This window comes from Hylobates moloch, unplaced genomic scaffold (genome assembly GCF_009828535.3).
Source record: "Hylobates moloch isolate HMO894 unplaced genomic scaffold, HMol_V3 SCAFFOLD_14, whole genome shotgun sequence".
Classification (NCBI taxonomy): domain Eukaryota; kingdom Metazoa; phylum Chordata; class Mammalia; order Primates; family Hylobatidae; genus Hylobates; species Hylobates moloch.
Genome location: NW_026652289.1, coordinates 96,950,028 through 96,966,782, shown reverse-complemented (window position 1 = coordinate 96,966,782; position 16,755 = coordinate 96,950,028). Strand labels below are relative to the sequence as shown.

General features: G+C 49.0%; 1 protein-coding gene across 1 annotated transcript in view; it reads left to right on the top strand.

The window, feature by feature from the left end:
- The first annotated feature begins 249 nt into the window (after positions 1–249).
- Positions 250–16,755, top strand: part of ONECUT1 (one cut homeobox 1) — a 33,342-nt gene continuing 16,836 nt past the window's right edge. The window contains exon 1 of the mRNA XM_032175294.2: positions 250–1,354. Within this exon, the coding sequence (XP_032031185.1) occupies positions 250–1,354 (1,105 nt within the window). The remainder of the gene's footprint in view (positions 1,355–16,755) is intronic.

Here is a 16,755-nt window from a genome sequence, read left to right as displayed (position 1 = left end):
CGGCGCGGAGGGGAAGGTGGGGAAGAGGGAAGGCGACACACACACACACACACACACACATACACACACACACACACGCACACACAGATACACACACACGGAGAGAGAGAGAGAGAGAGAAAGAGCCCCACAGTGAGAGGAAGGCAACAGTCGCCAGCAGCCGATGTGAAGACCGGACTCCGTGCGCCCCTCGCTGCCTCTGCCTGGCCACATCGATGTTGTGTCCGCCGCCTGCTCGCCCGGATCACGATGAATGCGCAGCTGACCATGGAGGCGATCGGCGAGCTGCACGGGGTGAGCCATGAGCCGGTGCCCGCCCCTGCCGACCTGCTGGGCGGCAGCCCCCATGCGCGCAGCTCCGTGGCGCACCGCGGCAGCCACCTGCCCCCCGCGCACCCGCGCTCCATGGGCATGGCGTCCCTGCTGGACGGCGGCAGCGGCGGCGGCGATTACCACCACCACCACCGGGCCCCCGAGCACAGCCTGGCCGGCCCCCTGCACCCCACCATGACCATGGCCTGCGAGACTCCCCCAGGTATGAGCATGCCCACCACCTACACCACCTTGACCCCTCTGCAGCCGCTGCCTCCCATCTCCACAGTCTCGGACAAGTTCCCCCACCATCACCACCACCACCATCACCACCACCACCCGCACCACCACCAGCGCCTGGCGGGCAACGTGAGCGGTAGCTTCACGCTCATGCGGGATGAGCGCGGGCTGGCCTCCATGAATAACCTCTATACCCCCTACCACAAGGACGTGGCCGGCATGGGCCAGAGCCTCTCGCCCCTCTCCAGTTCCGGTCTGGGCAGCATCCACAACTCCCAGCAAGGGCTCCCCCACTATGCCCACCCGGGGGCCGCCATGCCCACCGACAAGATGCTCACCCCCAACGGCTTCGAAGCCCACCACCCGGCCATGCTCGGCCGCCACGGGGAGCAGCACCTCACGCCCACCTCAGCCGGCATGGTGCCCATCAACGGCCTTCCTCCGCACCATCCCCACGCCCACCTGAACGCCCAGGGCCACGGGCAGCTCCTGGGCACAGCCCGGGAGCCCAACCCTTCGGTGACCGGCGCGCAGGTCAGCAATGGAAGTAATTCAGGGCAGATGGAAGAGATCAATACCAAAGAGGTGGCGCAGCGTATCACCACCGAGCTCAAGCGCTACAGCATCCCACAGGCCATCTTCGCGCAGAGGGTGCTCTGCCGCTCCCAGGGGACCCTCTCGGACCTGCTGCGCAACCCCAAACCCTGGAGCAAACTCAAATCCGGCCGGGAGACCTTCCGGAGGATGTGGAAGTGGCTGCAGGAGCCGGAGTTCCAGCGCATGTCCGCGCTCCGCTTAGCAGGTGAGCCGGCCCAGGAGCTGGGCGCGCGGGAGATAAGGTACACGAAAGCCGAAGGGACCAAAGGAGGGAGGGTAGGAGATAGGGCTGGGTGCGCTTCATCCCGCCCTCCCCTACCCCCAGAAGGGGGACTCCCTGTGCCTGGAAGGGCCAGCACAGGGCTGTGGGAGCAAATTGCCTACTCCAGGGCTCAGTGTGTTGGGCTGTGGAAGGCTCCGAGAGCTAAGTGGCGGGGCCTCGGCGACTGAAGAGGCGCATTTGCGCTCAGGGACAGCGAGGGAAGCTCGTATGGCCTGAGGCGGAGAGAAATCCCCGCACCTGGTGAGACACTCTGCGCCACCTCTCAGTTCAGCGATCCGGGTTTGGGAAGAGGGATGCAACGCGTGCGAGGAATCGCACGCAAATGTTCCTCGCAGTTATCTCTGACACATCCCAGGCGCTGGGCTGGAGCGTGCCGGAGCAGCGTCGATGTTTGGCCGAACTGGCTGCTGTGACCCCCTCCCGCGCTCATTCTTTTGGCGCTGGCTGTGGTGACCTCAATCTAAGAGTATGGGCAAAAAGTTTCAAAGCCATTGGGCGGTGGGTGTGTAGCACAGCCGAGGTGTAAGGGTTAGGACGCTCTCTGCGCATGGAATTGGCTGTGGAAAGGAGAGTGAGGCTGACCGTCCCAAGGTTCCGGTGAGAGCTGCAAAGCAATAGCCAAGTCCTGGGACCGACTCCGCTGCCAACTCCCTGAGGACTTTGCATTTTGTTTTATTATTCCTCTTCGCGATTTCCGTCTGAATCCCCGTGCGGGAGGGGGGTTTGGGGATGAGAGTGTGTAAATGACCCCCAAGTCTAGGAACAGAGGTCTCCTGCCCGAAACCCCAAGCCCCAGGTGTTTCTGAGTTCAGCTGGAAGCTCTCCCTGGCGCAGCGCAGCCACCGCGCCTGGCTCCCCGAGACCGCGAATAGGCAGAGAAGACAGCTGAGCACAGCCCGAACCCCACCGGGGATTTCAGGAGGATTCGGCGACCCTTGAGGGTGGAGAACATGAGGGGAGGTAGAGCTAAGGACAGCGGAGGGTGGCCTGGGTTTGATGAGATCCGGCCGGCGGTTGCCAAGTTGATTGACTCCTGGTCCATGCCCCCCCCCCCACTCCCCTACCCCCACCTCCACCTCCATCTCAGCCCGGCGCCCAGGTCTGAGCCTTGGCGAAGAGAAAAGGTAAAAGCCGGAATGAGGGTTTGTTAATTAACTGATCGTTCTCCATTAATTCGTCCCTGGAGAACCAGAGACAGTCAATCCGCTCTGAGCCGGGGGCACTGAGCCGTTTCACAGTCTAAAATCAAAGCGTGAGGCCAAAGCCCCCTCCCCCAACTCGTGCCTGCCAATGAGAAGCTAGGGGGTGGCAGGTGCCGACCAGCCTGCGATTCGTGCCCGGAAGGGACCCAAAGCGTTCTTTGGGTTTGGGCGCTCCAGGCCACCGGTCCCAAAGCGCCGCGCTGGCTGAGACTCTGCCCTGCCAGGTTTTCTAGCCCAGCTCTGCCTTCGTTCGCCCCAGGCAAAGTCCTCATGCAGGTTCCTGCAGCCTGCGCCCGGGAACCAGTCAGGGGAGAAGAGGATCGCTGGGCGCCCCAGCGAATCGCTGGCTCCCGGGTTTCCACTCTCTAGCCCTTGTGCTACCGGCACCATATCTCCACCTGTGGGCTGCCCGCGAGCAACTGAGGTTCCGGAGGGAGTGGGCGAAGGGGCTGCTCCTCGCCCTGACTGCTCTGTCTCTCCAGAGCCCAAGGTAGTGCTTTTTCACACACCCACACCACCCCAGAGCCGGGCTTCAGGGCCTCTTACCCAGGCAGTGCCCGCTGAAGCCAAAGAGTGGAGCAGGGGAATGTGGGAAGAAGATAGAAATGGAGAAGGCTACCCCTCCGGGAAAACTCGGTCCCCATCCCCCACCCCCGCCCCCTGGAGGCTCTTGCTCTGGACTTCAATATCCCTCCTCCCCCTACTGCCTGCCATCGCCCCCTGGAAGGACAGACTGACATGTTCTGTTCAGAGACGACCTCTGAGCCGTGGAAACCTGGCCGCAGGAGCGCCCTCTGACCTCCAAGCGTGGAGAGCTACATAGCCGAGCTCAGGGGACGGCACTGCGGAAGGGGAGGGAGCCTGAGTGCTGGGACCCGCATGCTGGAGGCGCAAACCTGGTGCCTGGCAGGTGCTCGTGGCACCCAGGAGGCTATCGAAGGAGCGCCTGCCTGGGCACCCAGCAACCTGTAGAGGGCCATGCAGCCCTCGGCCCTAGGCCCATGGCCTTTTGCTCGAAAAAGTGAAACACTGGAGAGTCCAGCAGGGCAGGCATTTGGCACCAAACACCAAGCTGACTCTGTGTCCTGAGACCCTGAGGAAGCATGTCTATTACATTTTTGTTTCCTTAACTTAAAAGGGATGGCGGAAAGGGCTAGGACTGAGGATTCTGTGTTAGTCCAGGAGGGTCTCCTGCAAGGAACCAGGAATGGTCTCTTCACAACCTATTTTTAAGTTACTGAAGAACGAGCCATCTCATTAAACATTTTCGTATTTTTAAAAGAGTGGGGTTATTTTCTGAACTTTCCAAATGATCTCTAGCGGGCCAAGTGCAAGAGCCTTAAAACGGATTGCAGAGCGCCTTGGCCGTTCCTACGGGACATTACTGCCTGCCCCCCACTACCAGCTCCCATATGGGGAGGTGCCCCTGGCAGCTTTCCTTGCTGTTGCGCTCAGAGACCCTCCCCCCAGTCTCGTTCCAACCACCTTGCGAGGTCAGGGCTCACTGAGCTCGGTTCCTTCGCTCCGCAGCGGGAGAGTGGTGGCTTCTCCACGCCCCTTTGTGCTCCAGGTGCCGGCAGCCTGTTGCAGAGGGTCAAAACCCTCTGCACGTGGCGCTGTGTTTGGGGAAGCGCCTTCCGGTCACGAAATAACAGCGGCTGGTGGAAGAAGGGCGACAGGAGGAAATTCCCACCAAATTAACTACCTTTTAAAAATCAATATATGTTGTCTCCCTGTACTACTTGCTGCTGCCCCATTAAAGAGCAGAGCGACAGAGTTCTCGCCGCGTCTCCTCCCGGATGAGGCGGGGGGTGGGGGGGGTGGCGCGCTTCTGACGTGGGCGTCTATCAAGACGCAAGATTAGTTTCCCATTAAAGATTCCAGAGGGCTTCGGCCACACGGCAGGAGCTGCCGGCTCGGAAAGAGACAGCGACACCCACCCAACAGCAAGAGCAGCACCGCGGACCCAGGGGGAGGCGGCGCGCCGGCCCGAGGTTCGAGTGGGGGTGGGTGTTGGGCACTCCGACCTGCCCTGCCAGACTTGGAGGCGAGGAAACCTCCAAACCCCTCAGGGGAGTCGGCGGGGCCTCCAGCACCCAGACTGCGCCTCCTTCCCGTCCAGTGTTTGCCCCAGAACGACCTTAAGGAGGACCTGAGCCAGGGAGGAGGGGTTCGGTCTGGAGGCGGCCATGAGAAAGTCTCGCCCAGCCCAACCTGGGCTGTGTTTGCCCTGAGTGGCCTTGCGGCCTGGTTGATTGATAACTGGCCCCCGCACAAGTCCATTTGCTTTTTTGTTAATATTTATCCCAGGAGTGACATTTCAAATGTCCCCCCGCTTTTCTGGGCCATGGGAGTCAGGCAGGAGTGCGGGGCCCTAGGCAGAGCCCTTCAATCCTTGAAGACTCCTGGGCCGGGAGAGAAGCCAGGACTGGGCGTGTGGGACGCAGGAGCTGGAAGGGTTCCTGGGCCCAAGAGTTGGGGGAGAAGGCGTCAAGCGCAGCGGTTTCCTCGCGCTTCGCGTCTTGGCTCTGCGGGTCTGGTGCCGCGCAGCTGCTCCCAGCCCGCTGCGGCGCGAACAAAGGGCCGGCAGGGCGCGACCGACCGTGTCCGCCTCTGAGCCAGGGGCGAGGGGCGCCACCAGCTGACAGCGCCTCCTCCGAAGGTCTGGGATGGCCTCCTACGGAGACCAAGGAGTCCCAGAGCCCGCCAGGCCGAAAAGTGGCAGTGCATCCCGGTGGTCGACTGGGGACCCTCCACACACACACACCAGCCGACTGCAAAACCAAAAAAGGTCTCGCTCCTGCGGACAGTCACCAGAAGGCTCTGCGTGGTGCCTGTCTCACGGCCGGTGTCTGTCCCCTCGAGGGTGTAGGACCATAGTCCCCTCTGTGTAGTTCTCTCTGTGTAATGGGCATAAACCCGGGTGAGGAGAGGGAGGTGCGCTTGGGCATAAGAAGTGGGCTCGTGGCGACGACTGGAGCCGCTATGGCTGGGGCAGGGGAAACCTACTTCTGGGGCTTGAGTGGTGCTGATGGCTATTGTGTAGCGACCTTGGTGTCAGCGCAGCTAGGATGCCTGCCAGAGACGAACTCCACTACCTGTTCGGAGGTATGCGGCTATCCCGTCAGCGGGTGCAGCACCTATCGCCTTGGAAGCATCCGGAGAGGGGATCCCGGTAGCTGGGGCGACCAGCCTGACCCGGGGCACAGCGGTTGCTAGAGACCCAGCCCCGACATCGCCGCTTACAACCGACACTCGGGTCGGACAGTGCCAACAATAGCACGGTTGTGTTGTAGCAGCAGAGGACCCAAATCCCAGGATGCGCCTCTCCTTATCTGCAAGCCTCGAGCCCTCCGCGCTCCCTGCTTCCCTCCACTGGGCTCCCTTTCCTGGGGTGGCCGGGCTGTGCTGCGGGAGCGGCGCGCGCCCCCTGCGGGCCGTCGGAACTGAGCGCCCCGCGAGCGTCCGTGGTTCAGCGCGCGGCGGCGAAGAAAGGGATGCTTGCTGCGCCTTTGTTTTTAGAACGTCGTTGTTCTAGTGAATTTCAAAACAATAACTATTTTGATAGGAAGAAAGTGTGAAGGAGGAAGAGAAGGGTATCTAGAGGGTCCGTCGGGGGACCTAACAATGCCTGGGTGTTACCCAATTCATGAAAACAAAATTCTCGTCCCCCGAAGTACACCTCAGTTCTAACCTCCCCAAACAAGATGTGTACTTGGATTTTGTATCCGAAGTATGCTTTTGTTGGCATGTTTTCATTTAAGAAAACCGGGGTCCGAGTAGAGAAGATGACCCTGGAGGTCCGAAGTCGGCGGTTGGAGCTGAGGGATGTAATACCCGGCGGATTGGCGGTTCCTTTGTTGTGTTGTTTCCCCTTCCTGCAAACTGACTGGAGTCAGGAGGCAGCCCTGAGGCCTTGAGCTGGGAAGTCTTTGTTTCCTCTCGTGTGGGGTGGGTGAAAGGGCCTTCGGAGGCCGACTGGCCTGGAGCCCTGGCGCGGAGTCAGGACCCTGGACAGGGTCCCACAGCCCTGACGCCTGGTCCCGTTTCTCTTCGCCTCTGGTAGGCGGATAGAATGTCTTTGGGAAATCACAGTAAGAAAACAAAAATTAACAGCTAAAGTTCCGAAGTTTGTTAGGGCGCTAGGCCCAGCCAGGAATAAACGCTGGCACACTGAGGTAATCGAAAAGATCAAACCTATCCTCGTCGATCGGGTGGTTGATCTTTTCGTCCCTCCACGCGGCTTTGTGTGAGTATCTGAGTGCACGTGCACACCTGCTTATAAAATCGGAATTCGCGTCCCTGTGGGTGTGACAGGGGTTGGATCATTAAGCTAAAACGTTCAATTCAGTCCCTTTGATCCGCGCTGGGGAAAATCTATAGTCATCTCTAATCTACGAGGTCTTTAAGGAGGTTGTTACACGAGCTGTTTTGATGTCATTATTTCCACATTCATGGCAAATTCAGCTAATCAAACAAACGCTGCTACCCCAACTTATCAGAGGAAATCGTTCTTACAGAGCATACCAATAAAATTTATTTCTGATTTTCTTGTAAGACAGAAAATCCTCAAGTCTAATAAAGGTGGGTAATTAAGAAGGAGGCTCTCCAATATCCTGCTCCTCAGCTTGAGGCCTTGTTCCTCAAGTGACATTGCTCGTGCTCTTTGTAAAGTCCGTATATTGGAATATTTAAACACCGACTTAATATTTTAAATCAATCTAGGAGCCTTCATGTTTTGAATGAGAAACGACTAGTTTCCTTTCAGTCTCCATTAAAACAGCAGGATTTCCACACTGTTGGTAAAATTGAATGGCCCCCAACCTAGGGTAGCAACAGAGGGAAGGTGTTACTGAAGTTGTGGTTGTTAGAGGGTGCATTTCTTATAATGCTGGAGAAAACATTTAACAAATATTTGTTAAATAATATTCTCGTTGTGTCTCTATTTGAATAAGATGGATAAGCATCTTTGGGAGAAGAAAGCCACATTATTTCTACATGAAAAATGTCAGTCTCATAGAGTCCAGTAAAAAGAAAAAAAAGTATTCCTTATGTGAATGGATTTAGTGCACAATAATAAATTCATACCTTCTATCAATAGGTTTATATAGGTTCTTATTTTAATACAAGTATGTTAATACTAATGAAGCTTAATTTCCTCCTGAGATAATAAGATTGGGCTAGATGACTAGGCCAATCACAAGACAATCTGATTATTTTGATACAAACATAAAAATTATTTATCACAGGGTCTTGCTATAGAAGCATCCACATATGTCTCTTCCAAGAGATGTTACAGTATCATAAAATTGGAACAAATTAACTTCTAGAAATTTTCTTCTCTTAATAGCTAATAGATGCTGGGCTTAATACCAAGATGATGGGTTGATCTGTGCAGCAAACCACCATGGCACATGTTTACCTATGTAAAAAATCTGCACATCCTACACATGTACCCTGGAACTCAAAATAAAAGTTGAAGAAAAAAAGAAATTTTCTTCTCTTGTAGATGAGGCAATTTAATAAGACAACAGCTGGACAGAACTAGACCCTAAAGTACAACCAATCTCATTTGTCATGGTAACTGATAAGGAAGAAGCTTAAGTTTTTTGTGCACTTTCTATTTGTTAGGTACTGTGATGGGAACATAGATGTTCTCATTGAAGACTCACCATTTATACCAGTGGTTCCCAAATCTTGCTATACATTGGAATCACTTAGAGACCTTTAAAAAACTGATGCCTGGCTGCAGCTTCAGATATTTTGATGTAATTGGTACAGGACGTGACATGGGCATTGGGATTTTTATAAACTCCCAGGCGAATTTGATGTGCAGCCAAGTTTGGGAACCATTAGTCTAAGTGGTAGTTACCGCTTTTTTTCCCTGTTGCTCTCTTCAGTGAGGTTAAATAATTTACTTGTGACAACACCACTGGAAAACAGTGATGCCCTGAGCTCAGCTTTCCCAGTTCAAGGGCCCAGAACCTTTTATCCTCCATCCCATGCTTCTGTTGCCAGGACAGGTGCACCAGGTTAGTGGAGTCAGAATGTGGAAATAACTGATTTGAAAGTCTCTACATAATAAAGCTCTTGAAATTAGAGAAAGCGTGTCTTTCCTTTGGGACTCTCAAAAAGAGTCACTTAGGAAAACTTACTTCTTTTATACTCAAGACTTGTAAAAGAGATTTTTTATTACTCTTTTTTGAAGAAGCAGCCAGAAAATGTGAGGAAGTGCCAGAAGTAGATGTGAAACCCCAGCCTCCCCATCCCTTTGTTCACTTAAACAATTATTGATGGACAAGACCCATCTCATTAGATGTGCCTGTGGGTGGGGCTGGTCCATTGGGTCCCTTGCCTTGGAGGGGGGCCCAAGGGCCCAGATCTTCCCATACCTTCAGGCATTGGCATTCTGATCTGCACTTGGATGGCAATTACACTTCTTGGCTCCACATCAGTGCCTGCCTTGCTATTTCAAAGCTTGTCTGTAACTCATATTTTAGGACTCTGCACTAAAAAGTAATAAATTGACCAAAACTCAGTATATAGGCTGAGAGTTGTCTAAAGGGCATCTTGCAATTTCTGTCAAACACTGCATGTTTCCAGTCACCATGTGTTTCTCATCTTCCTTTGCATATGCCACCATGGGATATTCAGAATCGACGGTTTCTGAAATCACTGCTTTCGTTTTCACATCTGGTGATGATCTCATAGTCCCAAAGAGAGGTTCTCGAAGGAACGCAATAAACTATGTGCTTTTTGCTTTCTTTCCTGTTGTCTTCTAAAACAGATCAATGGGGAAAATTAAATAAACAAACGAGCGAAGCGCGCCACCTAGTGACCTCTGTGCTCGCTGCAGATTCTGCGACTGAAGTGCGTGAGAGGAGTGGCTAACGCGATTCGAGTATTGATGGAGTCACAAAAATCGTTCATTAAGGCAATTTAATCTTTGCTATTAAATGTCCTTTCAATTCATTTGGGGTAATTAAGATGCAGTTAAAGTGATTAAATTCTAATTACTTATGCTAGACAAAGACATATTTGTCACACTAATGCGGTTAACTAAGGACTCAGAAAGAAAGTTAACATTTACTTCAAATGATGCGACTGGAAAAATCAGTTCCTCTTTTCATCATTAATCCAGTGAGCTGGGTGATTATGTAATGGCACTACCAGCTCATTAAAAGGGGAAGTGCTGATTAAAATGACTGCTAGGAGGAAAACTGGAACCACAAGTACCTCAGTACTGTTTGGTCAGCATTCCTGCACAAAATTACTTGGTGTTCTTTCCCCCAAGCCCCCCACCCCAGAGTAATAAACAGCTCCTGAGTTTCATCCTGACATTAAAAAAGGGCTGCCTCACAGAAAGCTTTTAGCATCTGCCTGCAGACGTTGTTAAACCAAAATATATGTTTAAATGGTAAAAGAGGGCTCGGTGTAGAGAGGACCAGGCAGATGGGAAGGGGTAGGGAGGAAGAGAATTCCTGAAGGACACAGCTCCAGAAGGAAAATTTCCACTACAGGCTTCGAAAGCCCCCTTTGTTCACACCAACACCCATCCTGTTAGGAAGTACTCCTTCTCCTCCCCAGCTCCACATTTACTGTCTAACGGATGGAGACAGATGCCTCTGCCCTGGACTTATACCACACCTGGTTATTATGCGCACTCCGAAGAGCGCTAAGTACCTCTGCTGCAGATTGGTCTCTTTTCAGCATTTTTCCAAATTCACATGTGGATTAGAAACCATCAAGTCACTGAAGCTATTCTGCCATAATCTCTGTAGATCATTCCCAGAATCTTACTATAGCCTAATTATGAGTGCTCCTAAGGGGAAGATGATTTTAAACTTAAGGAATTTAAAGTTTTCCTTGCTCACAAAAATGGCTTTTTAAGGAGGTGCCTAGTATGGGGATGGGGAATGATCCAAGGACAAGAATGATCAATCAGATAACTGGGGACTGTTTATCCCCCAGGAGACCAGTGTCTCTTAGTATAGTTAAATTTGCATATTGAAACTATAATTGTGGTTTCTTTATCTCATCGAATATCACCCCTGTTTATAACCAAAGAAACGAAAGTTATCAAATTTGTGTCACTTAGGTTAAACAAGTTTTTTTTTTTTTTTTTTAAATAAACTGGTTGGCCGGGGACGGTGGCTCAAGCCTGTAGTCCCAGCACTTTGGGAGGCCAAGGCGGGCAGATCACAAGGTCAGGAGATCGAGGCCATCCTGGCCAACAGGGTGAAACCCTGTCTGTACTAAAATACAAAAAAATAATAATATTAGCTGGGTGTGGTGGCCTGCGCCTGTAGTCCCAGCTACTCAGGAGGCTGAGGCAGGGGAATCACTTGAACCTGGGAGGCAGAGGTTGCAGTGAGCCTAGATCACACCACTACACTCCAGCCTGGGCGACAGCGAGACTCCATCTCAAAATAATTAATTAATTAAGTAAATTGGTCAGTAATTTGAATATTTACAGAGTCATTATTAATGTAATGGATCATATTACACCATCTTCAATTACAAAAAAAAAAAAAAAAAGCCGTCTCCAGATTAAGAATCAAGTGCCCCGGAGAGAGGTTCCTGTAGTAATTAGCTCATAGACATTGTCAAGTAATTTAACCTTTCTGGGCCTCAGTCTCAATAAATGTAGAATGAAGGATTTCGCTTTAGGGTCCCTTCCAGGTGTCACATTCTATGATTGATTGCCTTCTATTATGACTGTGTATCTATCCATGGGGAAGCTTAGTCGGGGCCCTAGTCTGTTCTAAGTTTGGTGCTGTGTCTGCAGTTTCAGGACTCAACAAAGTTTAAGGCTCAGGGGGCCAGTCCCTTGTCAGGTGGTCAGGAGGAAATAACCTATCCAGGCAGGAGCTCTGCCTTCTGGCCCCAGAGTGCTGCAGCTTGAGACTCCATTGCTTGTGTTCTAGTAAGACAAGCTGTTGGCAAGGATATGGGTCATCGGGAACTCTTAACCACTGCTGGTGGAAAGGAAGGCAAATTGGCACCTTTATGACAAAAAAAATAGTGTCAATGACTTGGCATCATCTTCTCAACCTGGACCTACATATATCTAGCAATTCTACCCTTTGGCATATATTATAGGTAAATTCATAAATGCTCTTAGAGACATGCAAAGACTGTTCATGGCAGCATTGTTCCTAAGAGCAGAAAAACTGAAAAAGCCTAAACGTTCACTGATAAGGAATGCATAAATAGATCATGATATATAAAAGCTATTTTTTAAAAAATGAGTAATAAACATAAATTTAGAGGAGTAGTTACCTCTGATAGGGGAAGGCAGGGAGATAAGAGGCAAGAACACCCTGTAGCTTCACAAGGCAACTAATGTTCCAGTTCTTTTATTGAGTGGTGGACTCATAGATGTTCATTTTGTTTCTGTGCTTCATATCTCACATATATGATACACGCAGTGATTATTATTTATTTTCAACATTGGTGAGGTAGAAACATTGTTTTTATCTGATTCCCCAACCCAAGCAATTCAGACCAAGCAAACCTCAAGACATACTCTACTGTCATTTAAGCAGGTTCTAGCTCCATACTAAATGTCAGCTCTCCTAGGAATTATATTCAGCCAATTTGGGACAGGAGGATAAAATAAGTCAAAGAGGGAATTTCATTAAATGTGGAAAGAAGAGTTCATTTTTTCACTCATTTGAGCACGTGCTGTAGCAAGTTCCGTGCTCAGGACTGGAAATGGAATGTACAACACAATTTTTCTTTGGAACTCACAGTCTAGCAGGGAGGAGAACAAATAACTGTTTACATGTTTCGTGTGTGTGTGTGACGTGTGTGTGTGTGTCTGCGCGTGTGTGTGTGTGTGCGTGTGTGTGTGTGTGCGTGTGTGTGTGTGTGTGCGTGTGTGTGTGTGTGCGTGTGTGTGTGTCTGCGCGTGTGTGTGTGTGACGTGTGTGTGTGTGCGTGTGTGTGCGTGTGTGTGCGTGTGTGTGTGTGTGTGTGTGTGTGTGTGTGTGTGTTTTCTAGGAAGGAGAAGTTTAAGGTGTGATGAAGGGACAATTTTGAAGATCTGGAGGGTGAGTAGGACTTGGGACAGAAATGGAGGAAGAGGTTTCCAGGCAGAGGGAACGACAGCGTGTGTGGGAGCCCCGGCTAAACTCCTTTTGCAGAAGAGATCTTAGATCGGAATTACTATGAATCTAAAACCCTGTTTCTTTTCCAGCACAGCTGAGTGACACAAAACATTGCCATCAATTACAAAAACATTCTCCAAAGCTGTGGTTTTCAGTGGTAGGGAGACATGGGCTGAGGGTGTCATATTCCTCTAGAAGAGAAATCAGATTGGAAGGGGAGAAGGGGGGAGAATATGCGCTGCTTAAAAAGTTTCCCAGGTGATTCTAATATAAATTCAAGTGGCGAATTAGAATAATGGTATTGAGAATTTAAGGGTAGATGACTCTTATTTTTACTCCCTTTTCTTACTTATTTCTGGAATAACCTAGAGCTTCGTAGCTTACTCTGTGTATAACTGTGTGTTTGTGTGTGTTTATAAAATCTTTTACTTCTTTTGATCTTTTTGAAATCAAAAGTTCACTCAAAACTTCAAGATCCTTACAGGAATGATTGATTCAACATGCTCCCCCATCTAAAAAAGTTATTAATGTTCTATAGGTCCTCACTACTCAAAGTGTTGCTCCCTAAACAGCAACATCGACCTCACCTGGGAACTTGTAAGAACTGTAGACCCTCAGGTTCCACCCCAGACCTACTGAACCTGAATCTGCATTTCAGCAAGACCCCCAGGAAATTCTTGTGTCCATTAAAGTCTGAGAAGCACCACTGATGGCCATGTGACATCACTCAAAAGGTCTGTTTTCCTTCATTCGCCCAAACACCGATCGGGTGCCTCCTATGTGCCACTAGGCTGAGTACAGGGGCATGAAAGAGGAATGAGGTGTTTATTGTATCCTGGAGGAGCTCACAGGGAGGAAGCATGCAGGAAAATAAATACTGACAAAGTCTCTGATCTGTGTAGAAATAAAGTTCTGTGGGAGTGGGCAGGAAAACTGGAAAGAAGACTGAAAGGAGACGACAAAGGACCTGGTGTATTGGTGCAGCCCAAAGGAAGTTGTGACCTGTCTTGGAGTGAAATGGTCAGATTTGTGCTTTTGAAAGCATGCTGGAGAGGAAGATAATGGGAGGAAAAGTCGCAAGGGACTAGCTAGAAGTGGCAATAGATTCTTAGGGTCTGATTATATGTCATTGTCTGCAAAGGTGGAGAAAATGGGTGACAAAATTTGAGAGCTATTTCTAAAGTCGAGTAGACATGGTGGACAGTGAAAATGGAAATGGAACAGGCTCCTTGCTTCTGGCATGGGAAGCTGGGTGCTTGAATATACCTTTAACTGCAGAGTGGCTATGTGGATGTCAATATAAAGATGGAATGTTTCAGAATAGCTCACCCTCTCAAATACATTCCTATGATAGGTGGGCTCTCTGGCTTCTGTACAGATTTGAGTTATCCAATCAGTTAGATTGTTTCTGCCTCACCAGAACCTGTTACTTACTGAGAGAGATATGATGTGAGCACAATGCTAATGAGGTGAAGATCGTCGGTCCTTTGGGTCCTGTTTTCACTTCCCAGTGTTGGTGGGCAGTGATGATTACTCATGTTCCATCCAGCCACCTCCCTGGGTACAAGGAGCCCTGAAGAACCAGTGGAAGGGTTTAGCCCAAATCCATCCCTGCTGTTAGAGAAACAAAAGTAACTCCCCAGTAATGGTAGCTCAAGAGCTGTCTATCTATAAACAAAGAAAACAGCAGAGTAGACAGAAGCACAGACATGTAGATGGGGCAGACAAATGTTGGAAAGTCTTGGTTTGAGTCACTTACAAATCTGTCTGTGATGGAAACTAATCAGTTTAATGGCAAGCATATTTTCATATGAAAACACATTTTGCTTTCCTCCGATCTAGTTATTTTCACAGTTGTTCCATGAGCAACAGACTTTTTTAAAGAATTGTTTTTAATTACTAAATATTTTGAACATATACTATATGCACATCATTTTTTTTTAATTTGGACAGCATGAAAATGTATACGGAAAAAAACAAGTTTTCCTCCCAACAATATTCCCTAAGTCCCCAAGTCCCCCTCCCTTAGAAGAAACCCGTTACCAGTTTCTTGTATATTCTTAAGAGATGGTCTATGGCTTTTTAAGTGTGTGTGTGTGTGTGTGTGTGTGTGTATGTGTGTGTGTATGTGTGTATGTGTGTGTTCCTCTTTAAAAATAATCAAGGGCCTCTCCCATCTCCCAAAAGATAACTTTCTAGGGAAAGTACTAAACGGCTCTTACTTCTTTTAATTCTTTTGCCAGAAAATTGCCTCCCTAGAAGATGCTGCCCAGTGCAATTATCTGAGTAATGAAATTAAAAGAGAAATAGCACAGGGTGACCACCCCTCTGGGTAGGTTGAAAATGCTCCCAAGTGCTTCAGTGGTGGTCCCCTTATTCTAGCTTATTCTAGCTCTTTTTTTTTTTTTTAGACAGTCTCGCTCTGTCACCCAGGCTGGAGTGCAGTAGTGCAATGTCAGCTCACTACAACCTCCGTCTCCTGGGTTCCAGTGATTCTCCTGCCTCAGCCTCCTGAGTAGCTGGGATTACAGGTGCGTACCACTGCACCCGGCTACATTTTGTATTTTCAGTAGAGACAGAGTTTCGCCATGTTAGCCAGGCTGGTCTTGAACTCCTGACCTCAGGTGATCTGCCCACCTCAACCTCTTATTCTAGCTCTTTTATGAAAGACAATTCAATGTGTGAAATATGTTCAAAATGCAAGCTTATAACACATTATATCTACCATACAGTTTCCTCTTTTAAAGTAATAAATACACTCAGACACAACTACAATATCATTTTAGAGCACTACCTTCAACACAAGGGTGGAGATATTTTCCAAAAAGTTAATTATTGTACTGCTTATGTATACTTTTTTGAATTCTGCTTTTGTCATGACATAGCCTTAGTAAATTTTTTTTAATATTTGTTTGTTACTTACCATGTTCAAGCACCTTGTATCTTATTTCTTAATTTATTTTTTAATTCCAATGCTTTTTTAAAAAGTAACTTCTGGCCAGGTGCGGTGGCTCACGCCTGTTATCCCAGCACTTTGGGAGGCCGAGGTGGGTGGATCACCTGAGGTCAGGATTTCAAGACCAGCCTAAGCAACATGGTGAAACCCTGTCTCTACTAAAAATACAAAATTAGCTGGGCGTGGTGGCGCTTGCCTGTAGTCCCAGCTATTTGGGAGGCTGAGGCAGGAGAATCACTTGAATCCTGGAGGTGGAGGTTGCAATGAGCCAAGATCACGCCATTGCACTCCAGCCTGGGCAACAAGAGCAAAACTCTGTCTCAAAAAAATAAAAAATAAATAAATAAGTAACTTCATTTCTTGTTGTAAATTATTAGTATTATATACATCCTTTGAGCTGGAGCTGCAGGGTAAAACACTAATAAAGAAAAAAATATAAGAATCACCCACAGCACCCCACACAGATAACCGTGTGTGTGTGTGTGTGTGTGTGTGTGTGTGTGTGTGTGTGTGTGTGTGTATCCTTCCAATCTTTTCCCTATGGGATGGTACATACTACTATTTTGCAACTTTTTAAATTAAAAAATCCTGTTATTAAATTTATGGTAGAGTATTTGAAAATACATAAAAGAATAATGGAGACAATACAAAATCTCTGGTAATTCCATCATCCCTGTCCTTTCCCAATAGATCATGAATAGCACTCATTTATTCAACATATAGATAGAGAGAGAGGATATTTGCAAGAGCCTTCCTTCTCTCTCATTATCCATTTATAATTGGAGGGGACTCACGCATTCCTTTGTTTTTTTCCAGTGGCTTACAATTCAGTACTGTACTTAACTATTTTGGTGCTCAAATTGTCCCAGATTTGACTGATGAGAGCCCTTTCATTCTGACTCCTGTGTCCCTGTGACATGCTCACATTTTTTTTTTAACTTTCTGGCATCATAAGATGTTCCAAGCTCATTTGGTACATATTCTGCCAACAATCCTAGAATGTGCCACTTCTTTGATGAGCCCTGGTTTATCCTGGTGGGGAACAATGTTAGA